This window comes from Cyprinus carpio, chromosome A1, assembly GCF_018340385.1.
Source record: "Cyprinus carpio isolate SPL01 chromosome A1, ASM1834038v1, whole genome shotgun sequence".
Taxonomy (NCBI): domain Eukaryota; kingdom Metazoa; phylum Chordata; class Actinopteri; order Cypriniformes; family Cyprinidae; genus Cyprinus; species Cyprinus carpio.
In genome coordinates this window covers 3,553,411-3,579,165 of record NC_056572.1, presented here as the reverse complement: position 1 = coordinate 3,579,165, position 25,755 = coordinate 3,553,411, and the positions used below count along the sequence as shown (strand labels likewise).

At 36.1% G+C, this 25,755-nt stretch overlaps 1 protein-coding gene across 7 annotated transcripts in view; it reads right to left on the bottom strand.

The window, feature by feature from the left end:
* Positions 1-25,755, bottom strand: part of LOC109096431 (kelch-like protein 5) — a 46,303-nt gene that overhangs the window by 12,240 nt on the left and 8,308 nt on the right. For 6 of the 7 annotated variants that reach the window (XM_042766583.1, XM_042766596.1, XM_042766575.1 and 3 more), the window contains 4 exons: positions 10,823-11,005; positions 5,213-5,349; positions 3,897-4,093; positions 1,813-2,025 (listed from right to left, as the gene is read on the bottom strand). In XM_042766583.1, coding sequence (XP_042622517.1) covers positions 1,813-2,025; positions 3,897-4,093; positions 5,213-5,349; positions 10,823-10,965 — 690 coding nt within the window. In that variant the 5' untranslated portion in view covers positions 10,966-11,005. Of the gene's footprint in view, positions 1-1,812; positions 2,026-3,896; positions 4,094-5,212; positions 5,350-10,822; positions 11,006-18,338; positions 19,433-25,755 lie in introns of those variants that run through there. The other variant, XM_042766565.1, reaches the window with a different exon arrangement.

Here is a 25,755-nt window from a genome sequence, read left to right as displayed (position 1 = left end):
CATGTTCGTCATACAGGCCCTGCAATGCGATATTAAACTGTACCTTTTTTAAAAAACCTGTTTAAAACATAAACATTTGTTTACATATTTTTTTCACATGTAGAAGACAACAACAAGAAAAACTTTTCAGTGGAGTGTGCGTACAAGGGAAAAATGTGATAAGGCAAAGAGAAACATTCTTATCACACTCTCCAGGCTCCAAATGCATCCCATCATAGAGTACACAGCCTCACAGCCCAGAAGAACAGCACTGACCTTCACACACACATAAAGACCACTGATACTAAAAGGGCCAAATAGCAATGCTCTGCACGAGCACATACAGTAAAGGCAAAGGCTTCTAGCTACACAAGCTTGATTTTTACGCCTTAACGTATTAACAGACAAAATGTGATGGAATGCAGGTACATGTTTGATTCCATAATGAAAATTAAAGGGGATAGAAAAAAATAAAATGAAAATTGACCCTCAAGTCTCCGCTGATTTCTATAATATGGAAAAACATACTATGGAAGTCAATGGGGACCAGAAACATTATTCAAAATATCTTCTTTTGTGTTCAGCAGAAGAAAGAAACTCATACAGGTTTGGAACAACTTAAAGGGATATTCTACCCAGAAATTAAAATTACCCCATGATCAACTCACCCCCAAGCCATCCTAGGTGAATATGACTTTTTTTCTTTCAGAGAAATACAATCTGAGTTATATTTTTAAAATGTCCTGGATCTTCCAAAATTTAGAATGGCAGTGAATGGTGGTCGAAATTTTGCATCAATTCACTTCAGAAGGCCTTTATTAACCCCCAGGAGCCGTGTGGAGCACTTTTTATGATGGATAGATGCACTTTATTGGGCTTCAAATCTTGATCCCCCATTCACTGCCATTATAAAGGCTGGAAGAGCCAGGACATTTTTTAAGTCACATACACCTAGGATGGCTTGAGGGTGTGTAAATCATGGGGCAATTTTCATTTTTGTTTAAACTATCCCTTTAAGGGTGTGTAAATGATGAGAGAATATTCAGTTTTAGGTGAACTATCCCTTTAAGAGTAATCTGACTTATTCTACACTCAGTCTTCTCTTTCAGGTCAAAGACGGTCAATTTTGCCCTACAATGAGAGATATTTTTTTCAATCCCCAAAATTTGTCTGAGATGGCAAAATCATGTAAATTACACAATGCAACCATATGCATGCATGTAATGCTAGCTAACGACTTACATCTGTATTAGCGTACAATACCGTTGAAAAGATTTGGATCTGAAAGATTTTTTCATGTATTTGCTCACAAATTTAATGCATCTTTTCTGTATAAAAGTTGTATTTTTTTTTTTATTAAATGACCCAAACTTTTGAACAGTAGTGTACTTGCATGAAGTATTTGCAATGCTTAACATCATAACCAACAATCACATAGTCCTTATACTCTTGAATATACAGTACACTTAATATTTGCTGGATCACACCAGCAAATACAGTGTTATATGTTTATTTAGAAATTAAAAAAAGATCCTGTGGACATAACAAAGATGTGCTGACTTGCTTTAAAAAAGACAAAGTACAAATGCTGTTCAGCATTCGACTGCAAAACTTCAGGAAGCACATGAACGTTAATTACTGTCACTGACCGACTTACTGACTGGATCACTCAATTAACTGATTAGCTGACACATGAATTACTGCAGATTAATTATCTTCTGATGTGGATTTACAGGCACACTGATCAAACTGTCTGAACAAGCAACAGCACAGCAGAATAAAAGACTGGCTGACTGCTTGACTGATGGACAGATGGATGTATGGTTGACTGACCTGGGGTTTAAGCAGGGGTAGGCGGATGTGAGCGAGAAGAGCAGGAAGCTGTGACTGACGGGAGGGAGCATCGTGGCGGACCCAGCTAAGGAGAGCTGTTACCACGGTTTCCTCTTCTGGAACGTTCATGTCGTCAGAAGCTAAAAGCTTCTCCACCTCACATGCAGGCAGGAGCAGAAACTCCTGATGCCTTATGACCTCCATGAAGTGCTCCTACGGAGAGAGAGAGAGAGAGAGAGAGAGAGAGAGAGAGAGAGAGAGAGAGAGAGAGAGAGATTATCTGGACTGGTTAATGGAACCGAGGATGTAGTTGTCAAAGCACAGACCATCAGAGTATGTGTGTGTGTGACTAATGGCCTTTCAGCATAGCAACGTACAAAACACACAGGGAAAGTGCACTCCTGCTAAGCAAAGAAATGAAAGATGTAAATGGTGAATCAGTGGCATGTGATGTTTAGATCAGGTTTGTGCTTGTAGATGTTTAGCCACAGTGACACAATTTATAGCAGTGCAGCCTTGTACAATAACACAAAACACAGGATATTATTGAACAACACTGTGGAACAACAGTATATTATTATTGCATGATACAGGTTACATAATGTGTTCCAATTATAATTAAATATAGTTATATAGTTATATATATATATATATATATATATATATATATATATATATATATATATATATATATATATATATATATATCTCAATTAGTTTTTTTAAGTTATTAATACTTTTATTCAGCAAGGATGCCTTAACTTGATCAAAAGTGACAATAATGGCATTTATAATAATTTTTTTTACACTTACTAATCATCCAAAAATCACCACTACTGTTTTCAACATGTATAATAATAAGAAATATTTCTAATCAGCATATCTGAAGGATCGTGTACCCCTCATAACTGGACTAATGGCTGCTGAAAATTCAGCTTGCATTAAAGAAATAAATTACATTTTAAAATATATTATAACAGAAAACAGTTATTTTAAACTGTAATTATAGTTCACAATATTACAGGTTTTATTGCTTCTGCTTTTAAATTGTTTTCCAAAATCTTTCCAACCCCAAACAGTAGTTACATAAGCGTACATGCATACATAGATACATATACGTCTGTCTATCTAGATAGATATATATTCTATTCCCTTAAAACTGATAATAGTATTTATTTTGCTAATTATGCATGAATATACTGTTATTTGCATATTTGTATGTAGCATCAATTTCCCTGCTTTCTTTGCAGGTCTGCTACCCAACATGGCCACACATCCCAGAATAAGAAAGAGAGTGAGAATAAAAAGTGGACTACAGACCTGGGCATCATTGCATTGTTGGGGGATGGGAGGGATGAAATAAAAACAAGTGAAGGAAAGCCAGATAGGAAACTGGATGGAAAATGGAAAGCAAGTTTTCAGTGCAGTCTCCATGACAACCCCCCTGTTGTGAACTGTGGGCGGGCTATTATGGGTTATATTTTCTTGAATGAGTTTCCCTCAGGAGCAGTGGAACATCAAACGCCGAGCAGAAAATTTGCGAAAGGGAACAGTAGCGTGTCCAATTAAATACACTCGCCTCGTTCAGGGAACTTTTTCAGCACTAGTTCTTCCACGCCTGTTAAAACGGGCTCAATTGCCCACTCATAAACCCACAGACACAGGCACAGGCAGCCAGATGGACACAGATGGCAATGTATGAATACAAATACACACACTCACTGAGGTAGCTGCTCACATAAATGCAATACAGAACGCTGAAAAAAATATATACAGCGTCTCTATAAGTTTAAGCAATAATGTCCTCTAATTTACTTCCAAGTTTTTGACTCTGTGAACTACAGATGATAAATCCTTCAGTATGTGCTTGGTTGGGAGGAGGACAAACAAAGAGGAATGAAAGAGAAGTGATAAAAGAAGAAAAATGAGACGGAGAGAGAGGGGTGCTCACTGAAGATAAAAAACAAAGAGGTTTAGTAGAAACTCCTTTTGACTTTGCCAGAATATTATCTGTACTAATTAAGTCAGTCTGTAACTATTTTCAGTGTGTGTGTGTGTGTGTGTGTGTGTGTGTGTGTCCTCACCATGGTGAAGTTGTGTGCCACCTTATGGAGGTCCAGACAGCCCTGAGCATCTGCAAAAGATCGAATGCCCAGACAGTTGGAAGGATGGAGTTGTTTCATGAGATAACTGCAGCAGGCTTGAACCACCGCAGACAGCTGCAGAAGACAGGAGGCAGACAACAAACTCTCTATAGTGTCCTCTCTCAACTCCAGACGCCCTGTAGAAAGAAAGACCGTCATTTCGGTTAATGGATGTTAAAAATTATTTATTAAGCACACTACTGTTCAAAGGTTTGGGGTCAGCAATACATTTTTGTAAAGAAATTAATGTGACAGAACAGACATTTATGTTACAAAATAAATATATGCTGTTTTTTGGACCTTTCTATTTATCAAAGAATCTTAAAAAATGTATCAACAAAATATTTCCAAAAAAAATATCAAGCAGCACACCCGTTGTTAATGTTGATCATGAGAAATGTTTCTTGAACATCAAATCAGTATATTAGAATAAACTGATTTCTGGAAAATCATGTGACACTGAAGACTGGAGTAATGACTCCATAAACAATATGGAAAATTATTTTAAGATCCTCTCTGTTGGGTCATCATAATTTTACCCCATACAATGAAAGTCAGTGGGGTTCAAAACAACACTGGACCCCACTGACTTTAATTACATGCGAAAAGAAAAAGAAAAAGAAAAAGAAAAAGCTATTATATTTTAGTACCATAATATACTATTTATTAATCTTTTTAATTAGCTGTTCTTTTCAGTTCTCATTTAAGTTTCATTTTTTTATATTCCATTTAACTTTATTATTATTTCATTTATTTATATATATATATGTGTGTGTGTGTGTGTGTGTGTGTGTGTGTGTGTGTGTCTATGTGTGTGTGTGTTATTGAATATTTACTTGTGCACGGTGATTGCCCATGTTTACTTTATGATTAAATCCAGTGTTATCTAACTGTCAAATTGAATTATTTACACTTAAAATAGATGTTTAATAACAATAAATAATTACATTTTATAATAATATTTTAATAAATCTGTTAAATGACATCTTTAAAAGATTTCAAATTTAGTCTTTCATATTTTCATTTATAATGTTGTACTTTAAAAGTAAGTCATTTTATTTTTAGTGTATTTTCTTTTATTTTTCTTTCTTTTTTGCCACAAAATAGTATACAATTTTAATATCAGTCACAATACTAAAATAATTTTCAGTTTTTTGGTATTAGTACCAAATTTTAATGACAGTCTTTAGTGTGTGCATGTTCATCCTTAGTATGTGTATGTCTAATCAAACATTCTCTTCCAGATAAACACATACCCGTGTAAGCATACTGTACCAAGACCCATAATGCATCAGGATCCACACCCTCCATTTTGACCTCCTCTTGTTTTGCCTCTCGGACATCACTGGTGAACATGGCCGCAAAGTAATCAGACACTGACGAAAGAACCAGTCTGTGATAGAAAGAGAGAGCGAGAGAGTAACTATGATACAATATCTCACTGAGTACCCACATGCTTTTACATGCTGTCATTTTTTCACACATACTGTACATCTTCTGGATCACTGAATATACAGTACACTTTTATGTGCTGCAGGTAAAGCATGACAAAAAGTTGGAAAAGAAAACAGACAGAATAGAGAAACAGAGACAGATAGAGAGAGATTACACTAAGGATCTGTTAACTGAAATATGGTTAAATGAGGATTTCCTATTCAAATCCAGCTCTGCAGACAAAGATACACACACACACACACACATACACACACACACACACAGTCAAAGCTTGTGCCTTAAAATCTATAAGATTTATAGCCAAAATGCTAAATACTGTATCAAAGAGCTGAGTGTCTGTGTGTGTGAGTGTGAGTGTGAGTGTGAGTGTGAGTGTGAGTGTGAGTTTGAGTGTGTGTGTGTGTGTCACTTGAAAGGAAGGCAAACTCTGTGTGGTTTGTTTTTGTTTGCTTTACATATTAAGTTACAAAGCAATTTATTGTTCTGCTTGCAAAAATGCTGGTTGTGTTTAATAAGATTAATAAAAAAAAATTGATCATTTACATTAAATACATCAAAACGGATTACCAATTGACACCTCTAAACCTTATAAACTTGACACTCAACTAGAAATAACCTCAGATTATCCCGCAAAGTTAATTTCTATTTTGACTGATAAGAATAAGTTCTACCTGAATACTAACCACGTCACATCAATGTCAGGATGACATGGAATTTTTCCAATATGTAGAATGGATTTATTATAGATGTTTTTAATATACTTAAAGACAAACCATTTGCAAATTCATCAATCAACACAATTGTTGAGCATTTTCTTGTTACAATTTCAGTGTACCAAAGGCATTCTTAAAAATGCATTTTGAAACAGCCCGTGTGGGTTGGGGCTTTTTTTTTTCTCTAGCAGTCTGAAATGACGAAGGGGAAAATGGTTTGTGTAACATTAGCAACACATTATTAGCTGTTTGATAACGTAGTCAAGCCAAAAGCTAATGATATCAATTACCATTACATGTCTGAGGTTGTGCATTACTATTCTGATACAGAGACTTGTAGACAACCCTGCATAATACTCTTCCTCTTCAGAATCAGCTTCTGGCTCGAAAATACATGGCTGAATTATCACCACTTACCATTTTGTAGTGTTTACTACTTCAGTTAACCAAGTGAAAGTGAAGCAGGTAGTCCAAGCAGGTGTGATTGAGCAGAGGCGGGACTAATTAGCATATTCATAATTTCACGTATACTAAATGAGTTAAGGGTGTAGAGTTATATTCAAGCCATTTTAAGGGATGAAGAAATTACTTTCACTGAAAAAAAACAACAACAATCAAATGTGTCATTTTGATCATTAAAGATAAGTTTTAAAGGGATAGTTCATCCAAAAATGAAAATTACCCCATGATTTACTCCCCCTCAAGCCATCCTAGGTGTTTATGACTTTCTTCTTTCAGACGAATACAATCTGAGTTGCATTAAAAAGCTTTATTATGTCAGTGAATGGGGGTCGAGATTTTGAAGCCCAAAAAAGTGCATCCATCCAATCATAAAAAGTGCTCCACACAGCTCCGGGGAGATAATAAAGGCCTTCTGAAGCGACACGATGAGTTTGTGTAAGAACAATATCCATGCTTAAAAATGTAATGCTTACACTATGCCTATGTCCTACATCATCATACGACAATAACTGGAAGCTAGGGATTACAGTTTATAAAGTTTTAAATATGGATATTATTCCTACACAAATGCATTGCTTCGCTTCAGAAGACCTTTATTAACCCCCCGTGGAGCACTTTTTATGATGGACGGATGCATTTATTTCGCTTCAAAATCTCTACCACTATTCACTGCAATTATAAAGCTCAGAAGAGCCAGGACATTTTTTAATATAACTCCAATTGTATCCATCTTAAAGATGAAAGACACAAAAACCTAGGATGGCTTGAAAATGAGTAAATTTCATTTTTGGGTGAACTATCCCTTTAAGGGATAAAATTTGTGACTGCAGGGGGACTATAATCATTTTGTAATTAAAATGTTTCCAAAGACAATGAATGCATTTGAGCAACAGGATGTGGTGCAGTTATGAATACATACTAATCATTTTACTCTTTTCCTGCCTAATTAATATTAATAGCATAAACTGCCGCCATATTGTGATGCCACAAACAATCCCCCACCCCCAACCCAATCTCATGAGAAAATGTAACTACTTAACAAGTTTATTTCATATAAATTTATATTTTAATTTGTACAAAAACCAACCCAATCTCATGAGAAAATAAAAAAAAAAAAAAAAAAAAAAAAAAAAATAAACCTAACCCTCAGTGGGGCAAAAATGTACGAATGAGATTGTATGAATACATATGAATTTGCCAGAACATAAAATTTCCTTGCACCACTGGAAGCGGGTACGTTCAAATATAGAGATATGGAAACACATGAAGCTGGTAACAGTGAATACGCATGCAAGAATTATGATGAAAGAAGTAATGAGGGGAAGAAGAAAAGAGAAAGAAAGGGAGCACAAATGAGGCTTCAGCAGAGAAGCGGGGAGTGAAAGTACATTAGAAACTGTGAGACTCATTTGGCAGCATGAGTAACACTCAGCATTTGCCCTCTGACACTCTCCTTCACTCTCTCTATCTGCACTTTCACCGAGCAGATTGCTTTTAAACCTTTCCCTTTGCACACAAGCAAAATAATTTAGCAGTTCTTTGTTTTTACTCATATTAGAGTGTCACTGAATAACTGATTCAGCTTTCTTGTAAGCTCTTTCTCATAGTAGCCTGAAAGTCTGCGTGCTAAACAAGATTTTAGGGATTTTAGCTTGTAGATAGTGTTCTAGTTAAAAAAGTACAAAGGCTATTCACTCTACAGTGCATGTGTGTGCTTTTTGTGCATCATTATAAATAAAACGCCAGCAAAAATCTTCCAGCTGCCCGAGGCAGCCCTGAAATCAGCAGAATTATGCCATCAACATACACGTGGAAACAACACAAAGAGGAGGGAAAAATAATGAAGGAGAGGAGAGATCAGAGAAGAATAGAGGGATGGAATGCCAAGGTGCTGCAATATACAGGTCATTTTTCAATTATAGAAATGTTTCTGTACTCTACTATGATTCTGAAGTATAGGGTGTCAAAGTTTGCTTGTTAACACATGCATTTAATACATTTTTCAGTGCTATTAACGCATTTATTTAATTTGACACTATAAAGGCTATATTAAAACTGATTGGATCAGAGCTGACACACACAGAAGTCCTTAGCGAAGCATGCATTCATAAGTAAATAATGGCGACAGACCATCCTTACGTGCAATTTATTTATAAATCAAAACAAATGGGATGTTTAACAAAGGTAAAGTCATTTGCATTATTTGTATGGCAGAATTTAACTAAGTGAAAAACTGTCATGCATAGAAATGTCAAAGTCTTCTGAATCTGAATCAATTTACATCCCTATTTCAAAGACAAATAAAAAATGGATGTTCAGACTGTATTATAAGAGTACAGTGCATCTTTAAACGTGTTATGTCTCTAATTACTTTTTCATAAATTTGCTTTTAACAAAGAGTGTTTGAAGGTCAGAAGTGTAATTTATAATATTATGATTTGAGAACAAGTTTACTGGGTGTCATACTCAAACCAGTGAAATTTCAAGTATTTTAATGCAATATAGAAAATAAAAATCCAACCACGTCTTCACCAAAAACTGAAGTATTTCCATTACCATATCAAAATATAAATTCACATCATACAATTTACATTAACACAAATTCAAATCATCTTTGAGTGTGCATAACTGTGTATGGAGGACTGAATTTTGATTTAGTTCATGCACTGAAATGACACACTAAAAAAAAAGAACAAACTCTCTGAGCTGGATTTAAACCTTAGGATCTAAGCTGTAAAAACATTTCAAAAAATGCACAAACAGCATGAGCGAAAAGCTGTGGAACGGTGGGGGGGAAACACAACAACTGTGTCTGATACAGTTTTATTTCACTTTAATAACCGTATAAAATATTCTCACATGCAACAAAATGCACACATATTTTGTAATCTAACTTTTCTAATCTGTTCTGTATGTTTACAATACTTTAAACAAAACACACAGATCAGTTTGAAATGTAACTGAATATGCATATAAATACATGCATTTGCATTTTTACTCTGAACTGAAAATATATGTGGATGCACGTTTGCATTTTTAATTACTTTTGAGACTTTTGTTCCACAACACTGATTCTCAAATACAAGTAGCTTAATCGTTTAACACAAATGTCCACCTCTTCACAAATCTACAAACTCTTGTGTAATACATATGTGTTGAACACCTGTCACTCTATCAGCATCACAGGGAAATCTCACTTGTCAAATACTATGCTTTCTCTTGAATAATATCAAAATCATATGTATGTGTTCAGAGCAGTATAAATCTAAAACATACGTCACAAAAAAACCCTAAACTAATGTATTTTATATTAAAAATATATCACTGTGTTTAACAAAATAAATAAATAAATAAAAAAAATAAAAGGGTTTCGTAAAGATAAGGTTTAATGTAAAGTTAAATTACGTTTTTTGGTTAATGCAAGAAATCTTGACTAACATTATAAAGGGACCCTTTAATATCTGGTCAAATATTGGCCAACATTTATTTCCCCGTTTTCCATATAATATTTGCAAATATAATCTATGACCAGTTTACAAGAGACTAGATGCACATCCACTCAACTCTTTAATTGCCTGTTAAAATGATCTGACTTGAGTTTCGAAAATATCACTAGCTTTAATTTTTGGTTTTTCATTTTAATTTAGTTTTCATTCTTTTAAATTGGGCATAAAGTTATTTTAAGTATCATTTTAGTTTTCATCCGTTGTAACCATAACTTATTCCAAATGTTCTGTTGCTATAACAGACACTACACTTTATCAAAAATCACACTCAAAATAGTACCATGGCAGTTTCAAAGTCCAAAGTTTTATTCGTCAAAATGAGAAACTGCAATACTTGCTGACAATGAACTCTGCTATAAATGTGCCACTACTGCTACATTCAGCAGTAAATTGTAACTACCATCACTCATCTCCAGCATCTCCAGGGCATTTATGATCCAGCAGCATGGACTGGATCTACTCAGGCTGAAGAAAAACTTAAACTTGTTGCAGGATTTCCTAAAGTTTGTGGTTCAGTTTGAGGCTATTTGGTTCAACTAAAAGAGAAAGAGATATCATTTGTATTGTCTTTAATATGTTTCACAGAGAAGGCTCCACCATTATTTGCTGCAAACTGGTTGACTGTTTTTGCTCGTATTCCAGTGCAACATTTTAAGGCTTGGTTGTGATTTCAATGAACCATTTTGAGATGTGCATGTACATTTATTTTTTTTGGTTGTTTGTTTTTTACCTGTGTGCAGGTATTCTGCGTTCTCCAGCAAGAAGGACAACATCACAGAGTTTCCGGGTCCTCAGGTAAGCCTCCATGCGTCTGAAGGTGTGTTCAGCATGACTGTGTGCCTGGAAATGTTCATCTGACACACAGGGCTCCATCGACGCACATGAGGACAAAGTCCCACTGCTGTTAGATGTCCTGAAAACACACATGCACTGGGTTAGAAATACACATTGCAAATTTGAATCTGGTTCTTTTTATTAGGTATTATAAATAAAATTTTAAGACTTTATAGTCTTGTTAAATGTACTCCAATGATCTTTGTTTTAATAACATCTTTTTTACAGTGTATATAGGGGTGGCTTCAAATATTGTGTAGGACATTTGGGAGCTTTTGAGTTAAAAATGTTAAGAGCCACTGCTCTACAGAAATGTTTGGGGACCCCCAAGTCTGCAACTTTCTCATGGGCCTTGAGTACCAACATTCCCGGTAAGTTCAATCTCAGCTTGTGCTGAATTGGACTAATATATCAAAGACTAAAACAACAGTAACAAATTTCATTCCACAAAAAATCTAATTCATTTTAAATAGAGGCATAAGCTTTCCTTGCAAAATTAGGGCTGAAAACACTCAAAATTACACACACATGCACACGATCAATGGATGGATAAATATAGAGGGCTTTAGAGAGCTGTTAGTAATTAGCTTTGATGATGAAGCTGGCCATGAAATACACAAAGCAATTTAGCTTGTTCCCAAACGGCTGTCGTCTCTACTGCCTCTCGCTCTCTCTCCCTTTATCACTCGCTTCCTGTCATTCTTGTCTCTGTCTCTTCCCCGTCTCTGCAGATTGCCTAGAAATCCCCATTTCTAAGTTCACACTAATTTTCTCTCTCTTAATGGTGCTCTTGTGAGCACATCTCTATAGTAGAAATTCTGTCCACATTCGAGGTCTCTAAGCTTCTGACTCATCCAGGATCCTTGATAATTAATTGTTCTTGCTGTAATTAATCACAATAGCCAGAAAGTGAGCCTGCGGAGAAGGCGATAGTAAACTCTAACTGCTCTTTCTTGTCAATGAATCACAAGTTAACAGTCAAACACGCTCAAGCACTGAAATGCAAGACATTTTTAGTCCATTATTGAGAACCAGAACTTCAGGTTTGTGTAACAGTTATATCAGCAAAATCAGTCTAATTACCCACTGGATGTTTATATACCAAGTAAAATACACATTAAAAATAGACCTTTGTTAAAATAAATGGTATTAGAATAAAAAAAAAAAATGCATATACACTACAGAAAATGGTATAAGCTTGGCCTAAAACTAACATTTTGCCACACCTGCCAATGATGACTTGAGAAAATTTGCATATGTGCATTATTTCATAAAAAATAACAAATTGAGGAAACATTTAATTGCAATTATTATTATTATTATTATTATTATTATTATCGAATGTAAAAAAAAATTAAACCAGTAACAAAATAGTACTTTAATAGTGAACTGTAAAGTATAATAATAATAGTAATAATAAAGGCAATTATTATGATGATTATTATTATTATTATTTTATATTACATTATTATACTTAGACTATAATATTTATGTTTGATTTTTCTTTGCTTTCAAACATTAAGCGCTTTTATTTTGAAAGGAAAACCACAGGGAAACTTTTCTCTTTTGTTGACGTCAGATTTATAAATCATTCTCATTACAAAAAGCAGAATTTACTGTGAACTGTGAAAGATCGCAGTGCTGGTCTTCACTCTAATCTTTGCCCTTTGATAAGCATGCTAAATCATATTGTGTTCTCAGGCACGATTAGAATTATTTTTTTTAAAAAGTTACTGGCCAACTGGTAAGTAACACTGTTTCATGTTTTCAGTAATGCTGATTTCTACTCATATTTGGTACTTAGAGAGTATTAGAGTATTAGTTATTGTTTAGCATTGATATTGCAGAGCATAAAATAGGCCAATTTGTAATACTGAAGGATTTTTCTGTTTGGGACAAAAACTATAATGTGGGTGACATGTTAGTATCATGATTAAACAACATTTGATTTTTTTTTTTTTTTTTTTTTTTTTTAAAGGTAGTAATGCTCAACCATTCAAAAAGGCTGATTATTTTATAGCACAAATGTGAAGATGCTACCTGAAATGTATAAAATCAATATTTAAGTTCACCAAAGGAATGGCACAAGTTAAAGACAAATTCATAGGGTCTTAAGAGGTCATGCAATTGGCAAATTACAGCAGTCAAACTACAACCTTTTATAAACCAAGATCTCTCAGCCTCACAGACCATGATCAAATGGAAACTATTTCATTCAAGCAGAAAGTGCAAAAAAGAGCCCAATCACACACACACACAGATTTCAATCACACGATTTGAAAAGAAGACAGATGGTGAGATGATAAGAGTGAGACTGAGTATATTTGAGCTCTCAGCTCCAAATCTTTTAAAAGCAATTAAAGACTTGCAGTCAAATAAGTGTAGAAACCTAGTCTATCAAGCACCTTAGGGAAAGAATGAGAGATGGGGAAGAAAAACAAAATCTATGGCAGAGAGGAAGATATTTTGATAATAATTTTGTCTCTAAAATCATATGGTTTCAGAAAACCGAACATAGTGCTTCAAGTCGCATAGACCGATTTTGTAGAGTTTTTAGTCCTTTTGTCCATCTCTTCCGTTGTATGGAAAAGAATAGTGGTCGACTGGTTCATGTAAATCATCTCAAAAACAACATCTTCATTAAAAACAACATGCTTTTGTTTAAATTTCACATTTGTTTTCAACTCCTTTTTGGTGTGGAAAATTAATCCATAATAAGACCAAGACCATGAAAACTGGATCTTAGACTTGGATTTGAGACCAGTCACAAGTTCAACAGCACTGGACAAGAGCATTCTACAATGCGTTTCACAGAAGAAAGAGAGCCATGGGTTCTGTGGACGAATAAATGACTGAATTTTTATTTCTGGGATTTTGAAAGAAAGAGTGCAGATGCCGAGACAAACTGCAGAGATTCCCTCTCTTAAGCGCTTTAGTAAGTTACTTTATGTGTAGCAGGTTTTCAGCCTCTGGCTCTTCTCAGTGCCAAAATTATTTAGTCTCATATGAAAACAGAGACTAGAGGCAAAGCACACACACACACACATCTCAAACACAGCAAGCACACAGGCAAATTCACAATCCTCCAAACACAACCTACCAAAGTAAACATCACACAGACCCCTGCATGAGTGCAAACACACAGGAGAGAGGCAGCAATTTATCTCAAAAAGCCAGATAAACACCTGCCAGTTCCTGAACATCCCCAGTGGGCACTCGTCCATTCATATTTGCACTCTTTCTCATACTCCCTCAGCTTCCTTTTCATTGAGTATCCTCCTTATTTCCTGTCTTCCTCTTTCTCTGTTCTTTCTGTCAAATGTTGAGGAGTAACAGTAACTAAAAGTAGTGACGCTACTGTAGCCAATTTCGACAGCATGACAGTATCCATAGCGATTCTTTTTCAAGTATTCTGTTTCCAACAGATACCACTGTAACATGTTAAATCACATTGTTTGCACATGTAGCACTGCAGTTGAGCAAACTAAAGCAATAATTGAACAAGCTCTTCTAAACGTTCCTCCCTCTTATATAGCACTGGACAGTCTGGTTCATTTTGGTCAATCGATTAGTGTGGATCATTCATGTTAATCTAGCAGATTGACAAAAAAAAAAACTTAAAAACCATATGATTTACATTAATGAACCAATTCAGGAAACCAATATCTGAGTTGAAGAATTTGGTGTGTTTTATAATTGTATTAGTTGTATTCAGCAAGACGACATGAAATAAAGCCAGATAATGCTGAATTCATCATAATTATGTGAAAAACAGCATTTTGTTTTAGTGAATAAGTTTGTTTGGACAGTTAAATCAAGAGGTTCACAAGAAGCCGAATTATGTGAATCGACTGAATGTACCAATTCACTCAACTCAGTTGTAGAATTTTGCATGTTTTATAATTCTATTTTGTTATATTTAGCAAGAAAACACAAAATAAATCTAGAAAATGCTACATTCTACATTTAAGTGAAAAACAGACAAACAACAGCATTTCGTTTCAGTTAATCAGTTCATTTGGAGAGGTAAATCAAGCGGTTCACAAAGAGTTAAAACCTATTGAATAAAATTTGACTGGAAAGTTTATTGCTGCGGAAACACTGTTTTTATATATTAAAGGGATTAAATGAAAAATACATTTACATTTATGCATTTAGCAGATGCTTTTATCAAAAGCAACTTACAGAGCATTTAGGCTATACATTTTTTTATCATTGTTTTTATAAAATATAGCTTCCTTTAATATAATAATGCAAGTTATGAGTAGGGTGTAGTTTCAAAGCAGCTTCTCCAACACGGTTTCCGTCTTTCATTCTTTCCTTTCTGCGAACCTCATTTTCTAATTTTCAGTATTCACTCTTCCTCGCCCTCTGGCTCTTTTCCTTAATCACTCTATTCGATGCCATTGTTAGTTTCCATTCGTCTTTAAGCATAAGACTCTCTCTCTCTCTCTCTCTCTCTCTACATCTCCGTCTCTTTCTCATTTTATGAGTATTCTGCTCTATTTTCAAAACCTCATGCTGTCAAAAGATCTGATATTCAGTCCTTCAAAATGAAAAGTTAAAATATGCATATTCATGTCTCATCGCTTGAGTTGAGGTTAAAGGAAAGAGGTGGTTTCCAGGCTATAATGAGCTCCACTCCACTCCACATATCTGCTGTCATTTCAGAATGGATTTGAGCTGGGATTACGACACCATTTGGAGATCTGGATCAGATTTAAACCTCTGTAGGCCAATTCAGAAGGGAATAAGGGAATATATCAGATGGAGAGGAAAAAAAGAGGGATTTTACACTTTAGAAAAGTCTGGTGAACATTAATTATGTAAATGCGTTTCAAACAGCATCTTACAAGACTCGGAGTCTTATTCTACAAATAGGTATACATAACCACACATTCAACTGCGGGCAATTAAATACAAGCAGTCTAAAACATCCATTCAATTCCTGACGTGCAAGTAGACTATGACCTTACTCATCCCTCTAGATAGCAAAAAAAAATATATATATATTTTAAAAGATACATATACTACCAATTAAAGACCCATCTTTCTCTAATTCCAGACATAAAATGCAGAATTTAACCCAAAATAACAGATTCTTCCCACACTCTCAATTACTCCATTGTTCCGAGTATAAGAAAATGTGTGTGTGTGTGTGTGTGTGTGTGTGTGTGTGTGTGTGTGTGTGTGTGTGTGTGTGTGTGTGTGTGTGTGTGTGTGTGTGTGTGTGTCCACATAAATGGAAGCGTGAGCTGGAGACCGAGAGGAAAGAGGGAGAGCCCTGGTTTAATGCTCAACAGATATCAGATGCTTTGTCCCATTATCTCAACATCGTAATTGCAGTTTCAGTTGGCTAGACGGTTTTCTTCGTCTTCCTGTCTCTCTCTCCTTCCATCACTCTCTCGCTTTCTTGTAAGTCATAAACAGCCCCAGGGCCTGGAGGCTTATAGAGTTACACTTGAATCCTCAAATAGGATACCTATTTGTGCTTCAACTATAACCAAACTTGTGTCTGAAATAAAGAAGTGGTGGTTGAAGGCACAAGCTTATGTGGTTTGTGAATGTTATAAACAGTATGAAGAGGTGTCATTTTCACAGAAGTACATTGAGAGGACGGAAAAACAATCACTTTGAGAACTCACTGTTTTGACAAGAAAACATTCCATTTCAAATTTTCACATTTAAAATAAATGTGTTACTTGCCATTTCTTAGAAATTTGAAGTAAATTTCACAAAAAAAAATTACAGGGTAAAAACGGTTTCCTCACTATAAGTATGAAGAGACAGTTCTCACGGTCTTCAGGTTCAGTTTTTTACATGCGTGTGTTTGTGTGGTTATCTCTTCCTGGTACGAACCGTAAGGAGCAGAAGCAATAGGTTCAATCTGCCGTCGCCAAGGTGATGAGTGACTAAATGCTTTTCAGAGCTTCACCACACTGATAGAACATCCTTCACTTTCACTTATAAACAACCCTAGTAAACATACCCACTCACATAAGCTAGTACAAAAGTATGAAGTCTGCAGCATAATCAAAATGAGAAACACTGCTGGTAGCACATATTTATAGGCCTAAGTGTCAGACACAGAATGAGTTGTCAAACCCAGGAATGGGTATTAGATTAGGAAGACAGACATGCTTGCACATACACGGTCTCTTTTCAATCACATAAAGCATGTACTGTAATATTCTGCAATCCCATAAAACACCTCACAAATCTGTTTTCATCTTTCAGATTCTTACATAAAAGATTCACAGCTGTTCATCACACTAAAGATCTGTGAAGGAACATTATGCACAATTCATGTACACATCACTTCCTCACTGAGGTGAGGGTGTTTAGTAGAAGTTACATCATAATCGCACTACTACGCTTACAGTAAGTGAGCTAATCCATCAAAGGTGGGATAATGGCTTTTTACGTCATCATGATGCAACAAAAGAAACATGAATTTAAAATCTCTCTGTCACACATTGATAAATTGATAAAACATTTGCATGTCTTCACACTAACACTAAAACAGGCAAGAGTTAGACTTCCATGGTACTTTTGTATCCTTTTTGAGGTTTGACATCTTAGGTCACCACTTATTGCCATAAAAAAGGTACACCAGGACGTTCTTTAAAAATATATATTTTATGTTCCACAGAGGAACTCATACAGGTTTGGAATGGCAGATAGTGAGTAAATGACAGAATTTTAATTTTTAGTTGAGCTAGTAACACCACACCCAATGCAAAATATATAACTGCCATTCATAACACATACACAATAAGCTATGAAATATATGACCGCTGTTGTCTATTCACCCTCATAAACCAGAGGTGTGAAGCAGTTCCTTCCTATAACTGATAACAATTTCCTTTTGCGATATTTCAACTCATCCTTTTTGCCATCACTAGCTCGTAAAATTTTCCTGCAGTATGACAAATACATTTTTATAAGTACATATAATGCATGTAATTTCTCAATTAATATGAGGTCATAAAAGCTTCATGCATAATAACCATGAAATAATTATGTCACACTGCAAAACATGTAAAAAAATAAAAAATATAAAAAACATCATGACCATTTCTCCAACATAACAGCACAGTTGATATAAGACAGACTGTAATCTCTGATACCATCATACAAGCGCATTAGTGTCTGTCTGTGTGTTTAAAAGTTATAAACATTTACATAATATTAAGCAATATTTGTTTTAGTCATTCAGTTTATTATTTGAATATACCATATGCACTGTTTATCATACAGAGAGAGTGTGAGGAAACAAAAGGGAGGGCTTGTGGTAACAGTTTAATCCTAATAGAAAACAGCTGGCGATACATCTGTTGTGAAGTGGTACCAGCTCAGTACAAGCGTCCTGCTGTGCTCGACTGGAACCACACCAATAATGCTTCCCATACCTGCACGAGCTGGAGTCACACTCCACGTTATTGTTGTTCTCCTCGTCTCCAGGGCCAGGGGTGTCTTTTACACGCGTGGACTGCTGCTGCTGCTGCTTCTGCTGCTGCTGCTGCGGGAGCGGCTCCAGGCTCTCGCTGGAGCGCGAGTGAGCCGGGAAGACCCAAGGCGCCGGCGGGGAGCTCCGGCACTCCTGCTGGCTCATGGACCGAGGACACGCGGAGGCACTAACTACCACCGCTGCCGCTGCTGCTGTCGCTGCTGAGTGCCCGCTATTTGGACCCGAATCTCCAAACTTTCGATTGTTGTTTGTGTTGGAGGAAGAGTTGCCGTTACTCGAACTGGCACCGGCGGCGGCGCTGGAGTTGCTGCAGCCGCCGAGGGAAGGCTGATCGCCGCCGGATGAGGAGCCTCCGGTCCCCCGGCTGCTGAAGAGATCTCCCGAAGGCTGGTTACCGGGAGAAGGAGGAGACGTGGGGTGGCCGAACCATCGCCAACGGATGCGCAAGATCTGTTTCACGTCAAACTCTTTCCTGGGATTCGACATTCCCGCGACTCCGGTAACAGGAGACGCGGGGACGGAACGACGAGCCTCGTTATCCGTGATTGTCTTGGTAACGAGCACGCGAGCACTGCTGGTGAAGACCACGGAGACGACGTGTAGAGTGAGACTGAGTACTGAGGGGGAGAGGGAAATACACACCTCTCTCTCTCTCCTTGTGTGTGTGTGTGTGTGTGTGTGTGTGCCAGCGAGCGAGAGAGAGAGACGTAATCTGTGCGGTAAAAACCTTCGATGACACTTTTTAATGACCTGCGTACATAAATATACAAAAATATCCAAGGCCAAATGGCAAATCAGTGAACCTTATTGACATTTCATTGAGATAAGATCATCACACGATGATGATTTCAGAAAATTAAATTTGGAGTAGTCTATGCCAAACATGTTCTGTAGAAACAATAGCCTACTTAATGGAAATAAATTAAAAGTTCTGACAAATAAACAAATTAAAACCATTTTGAGAAATATCATTAAAATGATATTCTCTCGAATGAGATGGAGACAATCATATCATTCTTTTAGAACTTTTTGTTAGCTGAAATAATTTAACCTAAAATATTTACTCGAAGTCAATTACTTCTAATATAGGCCTGTGTCAGTCTTTTTAGTAAGTGTTTTATTTTCAGTGTTTTTATTTTTAGATTATTCAGTTGTATTTTTTTAATCATTTAATTTTTAGCTTTTATTTAAATCAACTCATAAAACCCCCATTTGGAAAACTTTCCTAAAAAAATAAAAAAATAAAATAAAACAATTTTTAAGTAATTTATCCCTACTGTACTGTGAATTAATGTTCTGTACTCTTTCACTGTTTTCACCTATAGTAGGGAACTATGCATATTTGGACACTACAGATGGTGTAAAATAAAACAAAAATGTTATCTTAAATATGTTGAAAAAAAAAAACGAATGTAAACCTCATCTGTATATAAATAGACACAACGGGGGTATTTCTATTCATTAAAATCTATAATGTGTGGTCATCTATTTAAAAAAAAGAAAGATACCAGAAGAAATGAATGTTTAAGCCTACATTAACCGTTAATGTGTCACATCACACACACACCCACACACAATCTTTTTTAAGGTAAACCTACAAAACACTGCATTGCACATCAGCAAAGTTTCCAGCACAATTGCTTCACTGGCATCACCCCCTAGAGACTCAAGCTAACCTTTATTTTCACCGCACTTTACCATGACAAATACACCAACTTGCCATTTTTAGCACACACGCCTCTCACATTTAGTGCCTGTTGATTCCTTGACCTTTTCTACTTAAAACTCACTTCAGTCAATAGAAATACAATCCAGACCACCGCTCTACACAATCAATACCTCACATTAAAGCTCAATATTCCTTATTTCACATTTGTCAATACCACAGTACACACATTCACATCACAGGAAATGCAAATGACATGCAATGCAAAATATTGAGGGGGAGAAATTAATGGCAGAAAAATTTGAAAAATGAATGCAAACGAGAGAAACTAAGGTGTGTAAAAAAGATTTAAAAAGTCGATAAATGATTGGGTTTCATTTTAGCAGACAACAATGCAAATGTATATGTCCATCTGCCACACATAAACAACTATACTACTTGTCTTCTATATGCTGTCTCACTCAATATTGAAAAGAAAGAGAGGAAGGAAGGAAGCAGAGGGGGGGAAGGAAGGAGTTTCGGTTTTATAGCTTAAAGGGTTACTCCAACACAAAATACAAATTTTGTCATTAATCACTTACCCCCATGTCGTTCCAAACCTGTAAAAGCTCCGTTTCTCTTCAGAACACAATTTAAGATATTTTGGATGGAAACCTGGAGGCTTGAGACTGTCCCATAGACTGCCAAATAAATAACAGTGTCAAGGTCCAGAAAAGGTATGAAAGTCGTCGTCAGAATACTGGATCTGCCATCAGACGTGCAATCTGGGTTATATAAAGTGACGGGAACATTTTTTGTAAGCAAAGAATACAAAAATAACGATTCTTTTGTCAACGGTCTCCTCTATCACTGTATAGTGTGTATGCTCTTCTGTGTCCTCCGTGCCACCAGGATGCGCTGTTTTCTTTCAAATCAAAAATAAATACACGTAGAAACAGCGCATCCTTATGGCGCGGATGACACAGAAGAGCATACACAGCATACGGTGATATGAAGAGACCCAGAGGAGACCGTTGACAAAAGAATTATTGAATAAAGTCATTATTTTTGTTTTCTTCGCTTACAAAAATTGTTCCCGTCGCTTTATATAACCCAGATTGCACGTCTGATGGCAGATGGAGTATTCTGATGACGACTTTCATACCTTTTAAGGACCTTGACACTGTTATTTATTTGGCAGTCTATGGGACAATCTCAAGCCTCCAGGTTTTCATCCAAAATATCTTAAATTGAGTTCTGAAGACGAACGTAGCTTTTACGGGTTTGGAACGACATGGGGGTAAGTGATTAATGACAACATTTTCATTTTAGGGTGGAGTATCCCTTTAAGTATTCCCATTTCTTTAACTTCTGTGCAAGAGTGAATGGGACACCAACCATCCATGACAATCTGCAGTCTGTGAGACAGAAAGGGTAAATTGTTCATAGTAGGATCAGTTGGGAGTTTGGTCTCAATTCAGTCCATGCAAACCACAATAGAGAGCTGGAATTTTGGCCTGCTTTTGAAACATTATTCACAGATGTTGGCTCTAAGGGCACATAAAATAAACACAGCAAGACCCACGTGCCCTGAGTGCCACTGACAAGCAGCACAACATCAGTTAACTAGTGGAGCGGAGACCAGGATTCTTTCATTTTATCATTATGTCCCAGAAAATCACAGGTTTTGAGCTGAATCGTTCTCATCAAGGCAACCAAATACAAACCACATAATGCAGGGAGACAGATTTTAGAGCATCGTACCCATAATGCTTCCCAAATATAACTTTTGCCAGAAATAAGCACTTTTCCTGAAACAAAACTGCAGGGTATTGCTTCCCTAAAAGTAAAAAAGAATTTCTAAATTTATGTGGAATTCTTCTGTAGGACACAAAAGAGATGTTTTAAAAAGAATATTTGTGCTGCTCTTTTAAAACATGACCTCATAAGCTACAAAAACAACAATAAAGCACCATAAAAGCGATTAATGCCATTTCCAGGTCCATGTGATAGTTCTGTGTGAAGAACTGAGCAAAATTTATTCACAAATTTATGTGCTGATAATCTTCCTTTTCGCCAGAACAATTAAAGTCAGTATGAAATGAAAATACATGCAAATACATGTTATTGATGTTACTATGAACTATGAATACTATGAATTTTTTTTCTTAATTTTTAAATGTCATCATAATTTGATCTTCCAATGTAATGGCAGACTTCTCTCTGTTGACAGAGAGTGTTTAAAAAAAATAAAAATAAATAAATTTTGCAAAATCACCACCTTTTTTGTCAAAATTGAGTGCTTTGTTCCCTGACAGCAGTGCTGCGCTCCTGTCAGCTGGAACGGAGACTGCAGTGAGTGAAAACACAGGTCTCAGGTCAGTAGTCATACTAGCTTCTAAAAGAGAATCAATGGTCACCCTGTGATGGTCAAAGCTTTATTTCACACTGATTCAGGTCTGGAGAAAGCAAGCCTGACATGAGTGTTAACCTCTATATGTGCCATCATAAATACACACACACACACACACACACACACACACACACACACACACACACACACACACACACACACACACACACACACCTATATAGACACACAGCTGTCACAAAGCTTTATTGCTAGTGTGACTGCACAAAACATTACTGAATGATGGGAAGGATGATTAAGCAATTTATTCTTTATGGGCCCTACTTATTTTCTCAAGGTTAATCCAATCCTTCTCTCCCTCTCCTTCACCCAGCCCTTAAATTTCATTTTTCATCTTTCCTGCATGTAAATCAAAACTCTCCAGCTCATATATCACACAAACTGGCACATGGAGGAGACGCTGGGCAGACTAATTAAACTAATCGCATGACTCAGCATTTCTTGTGGTGTAAAAAGAAGGATTACTGTACAAAGCTGCACACATGCAACATCCTGCAGGTGAGATATGTGCTGTTAACAAAACACCGTTTCATTGTATGCTTTCAAAGCACAGAATATAAGTTTTCATGTTTCACAGAAAAAAAAAGTCATACAGAATCAGACATAAGCACAACTAAATGATGATAGAATCTGCATTTTGGGGGGAAATATTCCTCTACAGAAAAGGTACATAATCCTTGATGTACTTTTTTCCCTTTTTTTTACTTTTTGAACAGAATATTAAAACATGATTCATTGAGATCACAAAACTGTAGTTTTGAGTTTCTTACTACAAAATCTGTTAGCATTATTTAATTGTAACATAAATGTGGTGCACATGTGAATCTAATTGTTTTCTGGCATGGTTACAAAAACTGCACTCAGAAAAGCATTTTTTTCTTTTTTACCTAACATTAATTCAAAAAAATAGTTTGAATGTCATTATGTCATGAAGATTTGTCTGTATGTCATGTAATGTGTCATGCGATAGTGGATAGAGAATATTACAATTATCATATATATACAAAGTATACAATATATATATATAGTTTTTTTGACTCTATATATGGCCCCACAACCATACATACATTAGGACAAGTGGCTATTTATACTTAATTGACCACTTTTATTTTGAACACTGCTTTCATAATTTGTCCAATAGATGGTTAAACAGTGACACTTCACACTTGTGTGTGTGAAGAACACTCACACAAACATGCCCACCCACACACACACAAACCCAAACCACTGTAACGTCAGCTCTCTCATCAGGTTATGCTATGATATAGATTCCACACTTCAGTTCGGCTGCATCCATCACTGAAACACACACACACACACACACACAAACACAAACAACACCTATTTACATTCACATAACATGTAATCTCATCCCAGAAACCCAAAGCTGAACTGGGTTGAGAGGTTATGTCTCATTGCTTTGATTCATGTTTGTAACAGTCATGGGGGGAAACATATTTGTTTCATAACTTAAGAGGAAAAAAAAACTACGCACATCTGAAAAGTTCCCCTGAAACTATGGATATTTATAGTCATACAGCATTATGACGATGTGTACACATTTATGCTTTTCAAAAGACCACATATACATGCAAACATTTTACTATTCAGACTGTGTTCCTTTCCAAATAGTGTTCTTGCTGCTCTGGTGCATTCATATTTCCTCTACTGCCATTGGATGAAATTATAGGATAAATCCGGATGTTCACACACACACACACACACACACACACACAATGTCGTTTTATTGCTGATTTGTCAGCCAAAATATCACCAGGCCCATTTTGCACACAGCAATGACATTTTCATTCTCTGCTCAGCCTTCCTTTTACTGTTTCTCATATTGGTCTCCCTTAAGCTCAACAGGAAGCAGTGCGGGAATTGAATGCAGATAGAGGTGATGTGGGGTGAGCCAGCAGGGTTTAGAAGTCAAAAGAGATGGACGGAGGAATGGATTTAAAAAAGAAGAATTTCCGCTTGAAATAAACCATTGCAGGCCTGTGGTTAAGAGACTGAACACATCTGGCTGGCAGACCACCTCCAGAAACAATCCCTCTTTTTCTTTCTATACTGAAGAGCCTGAAAATCCTCAGGATGTCTGTTGTAACTCAAGCCCAGGATGGACATTTAAAGAAAGGCTGTATATATGCACGACAGTCCAAAGATTAAGCATTATATTCCACTGACAAAAACTACAATGAAATTACCATGGTTTCTTGGATTTTATTTGTGGTATTCTACCACCACTGTACATGGAATAGTTATATCATGCCAGTACCATGTTTTTCTGGACATGTACAACGGTAATACTACCTGATAGTATTCTCAGTCAACAGTTATTATCAATGTTGAAAACATTTGTGCTGCTTCATATTTTTGTGGAAACCATGATACTTTTTCCAGGATTCTTTGATGAATAGAGTCATAGCTTTTGTAACATGTTAAATGTCTTTACTATCATTTTTGATCAATTTAATGCATCATTGTGACCCCAAACTTTACATGGTATAGATGCATGGTAATATCTTGGATTTTCCTAGACATGTAACACCATGGTAACACCATGCTATTCTTAGTATTAATGTAGTATTCCACCCTTAAAATAAACACCATGGTACATGGAATATGATAAGTTACCATAGTAACATCATGAAATGTGAACATGATATGTCTGAAAACCATGTTACCATGGTATGTGTATCAAATGATGTTCTTGTTATTTATAGTATTCTGTCTTGGAGAAATACCATGGTATTTTGAATATAGAAATATGGTATGCTATATATTAAAGCAAAATTGTATAACCATCTAACCAGTCCTGCCACACTACATTTTTGTAAGGTGTGAACGGTGTATTTGAGTGTACGGAGAAGTGTGTGTGTGTGTGTGTGTGTGTGTGTGTGTGTGTGTGTGTGTGTGTGTGTGTGTAAGGCACAAATGTTTCCTAGGAGACAGATTCGTCCTTGATGAGACTCATAATATTTCAAAGCTTAAGTTTTATGGTATTGATAAACTGTAAGCACAGCAGCAGAGCTGAAGACCCTGGAGAGAAGTGCTGGAGATCAGGAGATCTCGACACTGTTTGCTTTCCATCAAAGAAGGGATAAACAGAAAGGTCTTAAAATAAAATTAATACACAAGCTAGAAACCTCTAGACCCTAAAGACCTTCAAGAGATCATAAAGCACACATTGAAATATTGAATTCCTACAATGTCCCTCTCCTTCAAACGATAAACAAATAAATAAATGTTCCTGTCCCTAGTCTTGCCTTACTTGAGTCA